We start from the raw sequence: 7,523 nt of genomic DNA on the forward strand, positions 1-7,523 counted from the left end.
AAATACATCACACATAATGCTTATCACCTTATCCATTGCTAAGAAACCCATACTCATGAATTAGAAATTTTAAAAAAGAGTTATGTGTTACAGAACACAGAAATTTACAATTTTACTTGTGGACAAAAATTGACTGTAAATACAAATTATAAAGTAAACTGTCTTGCACCAGGTGTGAATAGATGTGAGGTGCTAATGATTTAAGAACCGAGTTCAGTGTGATGATAACGGATGGGAAAGGTGAGTCCTTTAGGATGTGCCAATAACACACTTGTGCCAACATCAGAAAACTATAATGACTGTTATAGAGAGAAGAAAGACACCAACATTATCTGGGTATATATCAGACTTTGCTTTTTAATCCTTGACATGCTAGTCTACACAAATATGTCATTCGCTTTCGAATTTTAGTCAGGATCAATCCGTAACAAACAGGATTTAAAATAGGTGGGATAATGAGGAACTGAATGGCCATGAAGTTCTTTAAGTGCTGTGATACAGATGCTGATCCATACCTCGAGTACATAACATCAAAAAGCAAAGCAGTTGTGACATTAAGCAGACAAAATATATGTGGCACACATGTCTCTGTGAACTTTCTCGTGCCTTCTCTGGATTTTAAAGCTGACTTTACAAGCTGCACATATGAACATGCAATACAGAGAGCATGACAACAATAAAAATAGGCAACAATCAACCCGAAAACATCGTTTGCTTTTGTTGAACCACAAGCTAGTTTGACAATTGACCAGTTCTCACAGTAAATTTTGTTTATGTTGGAGCCACATAATTTCAATGTTGATGTTAAGATCAAAACGAGAGTCTCACAGCAGACAGGAACAAGCCAGGACAGAGTAACTAACACAGCAGTCCTTCGCACAGACATTACAGTGTGATACTCCAGTGGCCTACATATGGCCACATATCTGTCATAAGCCATTAGCACTAAAATAGAGTAGTCGGCTTTTGCATTTGAATATATAACAAAAACTTGCAAAAGGCATCCCACATATGAGATTACCTGAGTATCAGACAGTAAATCAAAGGCAAATTTGGGAAAAAAGCCTGCAGTACCATAAAGTCCATTGATGCACAAAGAACACAAAAATATGTACATGGGTTCATGTAAGTTTTGATCAGATATTATAGTTAAAATAAGAGACATGTTTATAACCAGAATTAGAAAATAACACAGCAAAGTGAGAGAGAAGAGAATGGCTCTGTAGTTCAGTATTGCCCTGAAACCTGTCAGAGAAAAGACAGCTATAGTAGAAGTATTCATTTTGCTGTCTAAGTACTTAAAAACATCCTTAACTGATATGTTGGCACCTTTACTCTATGTGCACTTGTTGTAGTGAGCTGCAAAATTTAAGACAGGATCTTTAAGGACCCCCCCCCCCCCCCCCCCCCCCCCCCCCCTTCTCTGTTGCAGCTGTGCCATTGGCTGAAAGTTCAAATGTTTTAAAATCAATGGAAGTGCAAACTCAACAGACTTGCAAAGAAGATGATGTGGAAAAAAACTCAACAATACCTTTGAAGGGACAATCTTAACAAAATGAATTAAGATAATTTTTCTGGGGAAAAAAAAATGTTCTCTTTTAAATGTGGGAAAAGGTGGCATTTAGATAATTTTTCATAAATGAATGGATTCTTGCATGGAAAAAATAGGTGTTTGATGGACACTGATGAAACACCAGTTTACACAACAAATGGTACAGAACTTGTTATGTGAGAAAAATATGCAACTGTAATAAGAAGCTTTTTTCCCCTCTACAATAACTCCAATTACACTTCTATGATGCTGTAAATGTTTGGCCACAGTGGCTTTATTGACAATTTGGAGTGATAGGAAAGCAGGAGGAGAGATGGGGGAAGCCACACAGTGAAGAATGACGGGTTGGGACTCGAACCTGCGCTGCTGGCTTCTTGCCTCATGGCATATACATATTCACCTGCTCTATATACCCCTGCTCTTATATACCCCTGTGATGCTGGTCGTATGGATGCTTTTTCTGCCCTTTGTGATCAGTTCTTGATACACTGTTAATAAAATCTCCTCTTTACGGTCTTCACACTCACAGACTGTTTTCAATCAAGACTCACCTTCTAAATGCTCAGCTGTTTTTTTAGCAGTTTGAGCAGGTGAATTTTTTAGTTTTAAAACAAATGGTGTCTCATCTAAGGCCTTCTCATTCCCCTCTAGATATTGTCCCCTCTTGCTTGCTCAAAGAAACTCTTCACATTATTGGGCCTAGTATTTTGCTTATACTAATTGCCTCACTTTTATCAGGCTGTGTACCAGTTGCCTTCAAGCATGCTGTTGTGCAGCCTATTATTAAAAAGAAAAATCTTGAGCCAAATGTTCTTTCCAATTATAGGCCAATTTCTAAACTACCTTTTATGTCCAAAATTTTGGAAAGGGTTGTTTTTAATCAACTTCAAACCTTTTTAAATACTCGTGGTATTTGTGAAGAGTTTTAGTCTGGTTTTAGATCCCATCACAGCACCGAGACAGCACTTTTAAGATTTTTTAATGACCTCCTTTTAACTGTTGACTCGGGTTGTACTGCTGTTTTGGTTCTTTTAGACTTGACTGCTGTCTTTGACACGGTGAATCACAACATTCTCTTGTTGAGACTTGAACATGTTGTTGGTCTTAAAGGCACAGTTTTGTCATGGTTTAGATCATATATGTGTGAGAGGTCTTTTTCTGTAGCCCTGGGGGAATATTCCTCCTCCTCAGCCCCTATTTGTTGTGGTGTGCCTCAGGGGTCCATTTTGGGTCCAGTCTTGTTTTCATTATACAGTATATGCTGCCTTAGGGAGAGATTTTTAGGACGTACAATATTCCCTTTCATTGTTATGCAGACGACATCCAAATTTATCTCCCCATTAAATTGGATGCTTCTGTCCCGCTGCAGCCTCTGTTTAACTGTCTTCATAATGTCAAAAACTGGTTAACACAGAATTTTCTTACTTTAAATGAAAACAAGACAGAAACTATTGTTTGGAAGTCATATTCCTGTGGACAAGTTAGCTGATATCCTTGGCCCTCCTGCTTCTTACTGCTCCTCGACTGTCAGAAACCTTGGAGTGTTTTTTGATAATTCCTTTAAATTAGAGAAGCAAGTGAACACAGTTGTAAAGACCAGTTTCTATCAGTTACGAATAACTGCCAAAGCTAAATCCTATCTTCCTCCCAAGGAAGGACCTTGAAAAACTTATTCATGCTTTCATCACCTCTAGATTGGACTACTGTAGTTCTCTGTATTTGAGTCTCGAATGATCATCTCTCCATCATTTGCAGGTAGTCCAAAATGCTGCTGCATGTCTTTCAACAGGTACTAGAAAGCATGAACACATCACTCCAGTTTTAGCAGGTTTACACTGGCTCCCTGTCCAGTCTCGTATCGATTTTAAGATTCTTTTACTTACTTTTAAAGTCTTAAATGGAATGGCACCCAGCTATTTGGCTAAGCTGCTCAAACTACACTGCTCAAAAAAATAAAGGGAACACTTAAACAACACAATATAACTCCAAGTAAATCAAACTTCTGTGAAATGAAACTGTCCATTTTGGAAGCAACACTGACTGACAATCAATTTCACATGCTGTTGTGCAAATGTAATAGACAACAGGTGGAAATTATTGGCAATTAGTAAGACACACTCAATAAAGGAGTGGTTCTGCAGGTGGGGACTACAGACCACTTCTCAGTACCTATGCTTTATGGCTGATGTTTTGGTCACTTTTGAATGTTGGTGGTGCTTTCACACTTGTGGTAGTATGAGACGGACTCTACAACGCACACAAGTGGCTCAGGTAGTGCAGCTCATCCAGGATGGCACATGAATGCGAGCTGTGGCAAGAAGGTTTGCTGTGTCTGTCAGCGTAGTGTCCAGAGGCTGGAGAGGCTCTACCAGGCGGCAGAGGCGCTACCAGGAGACAGGCCAGTACACCAGGAGACGTGGAGGAGGCTGTAGGAGGGCAACAACTCAGCAGCAGGACCGCTACCTCCGCCTTTGTGCAAGGAGGAACAGGAGGAGCACTGCCAGAGCCCTGCAAAATGACCTCCAGCAGGCCACAAATGTGCATGTGTCTGCACAAACGGTTAGAAACCGACTCCATGAGGATGGTATGAGAGCCCGACGTCCACAGATGGGGGTTGTGCTCACAGCCCAACACCGTGCAGGATGCTTGGCATTTGCCAGAGAACACCAGGATTGGCAAATTAGCCACTGGCGCCCTGTGCTCTTCACAGATGAAAGCAGGTTCACACTGAGCACATGTGACAGACGTGACAGAGTCTGGAGATGCCATGGAGAGCGATCTACTGCCTGCAACATCCTTCAGCATGACCAGTTTGGCAGTGGGTCAGTAATGTGTGGGGTGGCATTTCTTTGGAGGGCCGCACAGCCCTCCATGTGCTCGCCAGACGGAGCATGGCTGCCATTAGGTACCGAGATGAGATCCTCAGACCCCTTGTGAGACCATATGCTGGTGCGGTTGGCCCTGGGTTCCTCCTAATGCAGGACAATGCTAGACCTCATGTGGCTGGACTGTGTGTGAAGTTCCTGCAAGATGAAGGCATTGAAGCTATGGACTGGCCCGCCCGTTTCCCAGACCTGAATCCGATTGAGCACATCTGGGACATCATGTCTCGCTCCATCCACCAATGTCACGTTGCACCACAGACTGTCCAGGAGTTGGCGGATGCTTTAGTCCACGTCTGGGAGGAGATCCCTCAGGAGACCATCCGCCACTTGTGTGTGACTCCAAATCCAGGCCGCCATTGGTTAATAAATTTGATTTCCATTGATGATTTTTGTGTGATTTTGTTGTCAGCACATTCAACTTTGTACAGAACAAAGTATTCTATGAGAATATTTCATTCATTCAGATCTAGGATATGTTATTTAAGTGTTCCTTTTATTTTTTTGAGCAGTGTATATGACCCCAAAAGAGCACTGAGATCATCTAGCCAGATGTGCAACTGAGGTCTTGTTTTAAACATAGAGGGGATTGGGCTTTTGCAGTCACAGCCCCTAGACTGTGAGTCCATACAGTCATTTAAATCCTTACTTAAAACTTACCTTTTTACCTTGGCTTTTAATTCAAGTTCAGTTGAGTCCCATCAGGTTTTATGTTGTGGTGTCTCTTGTTTTACATTGTTAGTTTTTATTGCATCATATTTATTGTATTTCTTTGTTTTTATGTTCTATGTTTTTGTTCACCTATGGAGTTATCTTGCTTATTTTTGTAGTTGATTTTGTAAAGCACTTTGTAAAGCAACAATGTTTTTTTTAAATGTGCTCTAGAAATCAAGAATCAAGAAGACTTTATTGTCATATATATGTAAACATATAATGAAAACATATAATGAAATTTGCGTTCCAGAACACCCATCCAAGAGAAATACAAACAACAGAAGCAAACAGGGGGGACAGGTGTCTGAGGTCGTGCAGCCGTTGCCGGCGCTACCTTTATCAGTCCCAGAAAAGGAAACAACACACATCATGGGGTAGTTAGGTTAAAAAAAGAGTCATCTGGTATGGTGCTCGACATCGACCAGGGTCCAAAAAACCACCTTAGCAAAGCATATTTGCACATTTAAAGCCAGGATAGCAATATGGTCGGGGAAGGGAGGGGGCAGGAGGGGATGCAGACGGAGACGAAAGGGTCAGGGCATTGTGGAGCCAGATGCCAGCTCCTAGCCAAAACAGTTCACTGATAGTGATGGAAGTTCATCAGCGGCCAATGTACACCAGATCCAGCTTCACAAATCACAAAGAGGGCTGAGGGGGAGAGCGACCGTCACACATAGCCCTGGAGAGATATGATTGCCAGCCCAAGGCCGGCTAGGGAGCCGAATTCCTGATAATGCAGATGTTGTTTTTGGAACAGGCTGCTTGTTTTTTTCCAACAGCCTTCAGTCTCACTGGGGAACCCATTGAGTAATCCAATATTCCAAATTCGTTAGTTACCGTCCTCACCGTGCAGAACCGAACCTTATCTCCAGATCGAACCCCTCTCGCCTGCGAGCACGTTCTCAGCTGGGCTACTCGCCCGCTTTACAGCTCAGGTCCAACAGGCTTTGAGTCTGAGTTTGTACGGCCCTGGACAGCCCATCCACCTGGGTCGGCAGCCTCTGCAGATGTCGAACTGCTGCCCAGATTTTCTTGATTTCCTGGTAAATCAGGTATCCTCCGAGCCCAAACAGAAAAGATACCGCTACCAAATAGCTGAATATGTAGACATCTTCCACGTCTTCCACCTCGAGGGCTGAGAAGCACACAGGTCTCCACGAGCTCCAAGAATCGATTACGTATCCAACCGGATCTGTTCCACTTGGACACGCAAGCTCCCCTTTCCCCAATCTCATAGTGGAAAAAATTTGATCAATGGTGTTTAGGGCCCAGTTTGGCAGATCCATGTTGCTCTCAATCTTATTCTCATTCGGACAGTGTGTAAGAGACGCTCTCACAGCAAGCAGCAAGCAGGAGAGATAGGGAGGGCAAGGAGAGAGAGATAGAATGCGACCGTCTCTGTCAAGAGCAGGATAGGAATTAAATAAAATTGACTGTGTTCTAGTGTCTGTTTTGTCCCTCCATGTCATGTCCCTTGCCTTGTGTTTGTATTTCATTTAAGATTCAAGATTCAAGATTCAAGATTCAAGAAGTTTATTGTCATGTACACTGCAAAACACTGTGGTTATGCTGAGCAATGAAATTCTTACTTGCGACTGCTTTACAAACAATTGAAATAAGCAACTAAGTTAAAATAAAATTTAAGAACTAGTATATTAGGAAAGTAAAAGTAGAAAATAAAAATAAATAAATAATAAAGCAAGTGCAATATATACAGATATATACAGATGAAAGCAAGGCAGGTAATCACAGTTTGGTAATCAGTCAGTGGTTCAGTAGCCTGATGGCCTGTGGATAGAAACTGTTTTTTAGTCTGGTTGTTCTTGCTTTTACACTCCTGTAACGTCTGCCAGACGGCAGGAGTGTGAACAGTGTGTGCTGTGGGTGGGTACGGTCCTTGATGATGTTGTGTGCCCTCTTTATTACCCGGGTATTATAAGTGTCCTGTAGTGATGGGAAGGCAGCTCCACAGATGAATTGTGCTGTTTTGCTGACACGCTGGAGAGCCTTCCTGTCCTGACTGGTGCAGTTTCCATACCACACCGTGATGGAGTTTGTCAGGATGCTCTCCACAGTGCATCTGTAAAAGTTGCTGAGGAGCTTGGGGTATAATCCGAATTTCCTCAGTTTCCTTAAGAAGAAGAGTCTCTGCTGAGCTTTCTTGACAGTCTGTGCTGTGTTGTAGGTCCAGGTGAGGTCTTCACTGATGTGGGTGCCAAGGAATTTGAAGGTCTTCACTCTCTCCACCTGAGTCCCGTTGATGAATAATGGAGCATGCTGGTCTCTTCTCTTCCTCGGGTCAATAATCATCTCCTTAGTCTTCTCTGTATTTAAGGAGAGATTATTTTCCTGGCACCAGGACACCAGCTGGGCCA

The 7,523-nt window shown here is 42.4% G+C and overlaps 1 protein-coding gene across 1 annotated transcript; it reads right to left on the bottom strand.

Annotated features, from left to right (window-relative positions):
• Window positions 1-343: 343 nt before the first annotated feature.
• On the bottom strand, window positions 344-1,282 carry LOC115800654 (olfactory receptor 1F12-like). Its single transcript, XM_030758134.1, has one exon. It carries the CDS (start codon window positions 1,280-1,282, stop codon window positions 344-346), a length of 939 nt encoding a protein of 312 aa, XP_030613994.1.
• Between the last annotated feature and the right edge of the window lie 6,241 nt (window positions 1,283-7,523).

This window comes from Archocentrus centrarchus, chromosome 21 (assembly GCF_007364275.1).
Source record: "Archocentrus centrarchus isolate MPI-CPG fArcCen1 chromosome 21, fArcCen1, whole genome shotgun sequence".
In the NCBI taxonomy this organism is placed as follows: domain Eukaryota; kingdom Metazoa; phylum Chordata; class Actinopteri; order Cichliformes; family Cichlidae; genus Archocentrus; species Archocentrus centrarchus.

Bases quoted from the DNA above. Each gene is read 5' to 3' on its own strand.
- LOC115800654 (XM_030758134.1), bottom strand. From the start codon at position 1,282: ATGAATACTTCTACTATAGCTGTCTTTTCTCTGACAGGTTTCAGGGCA.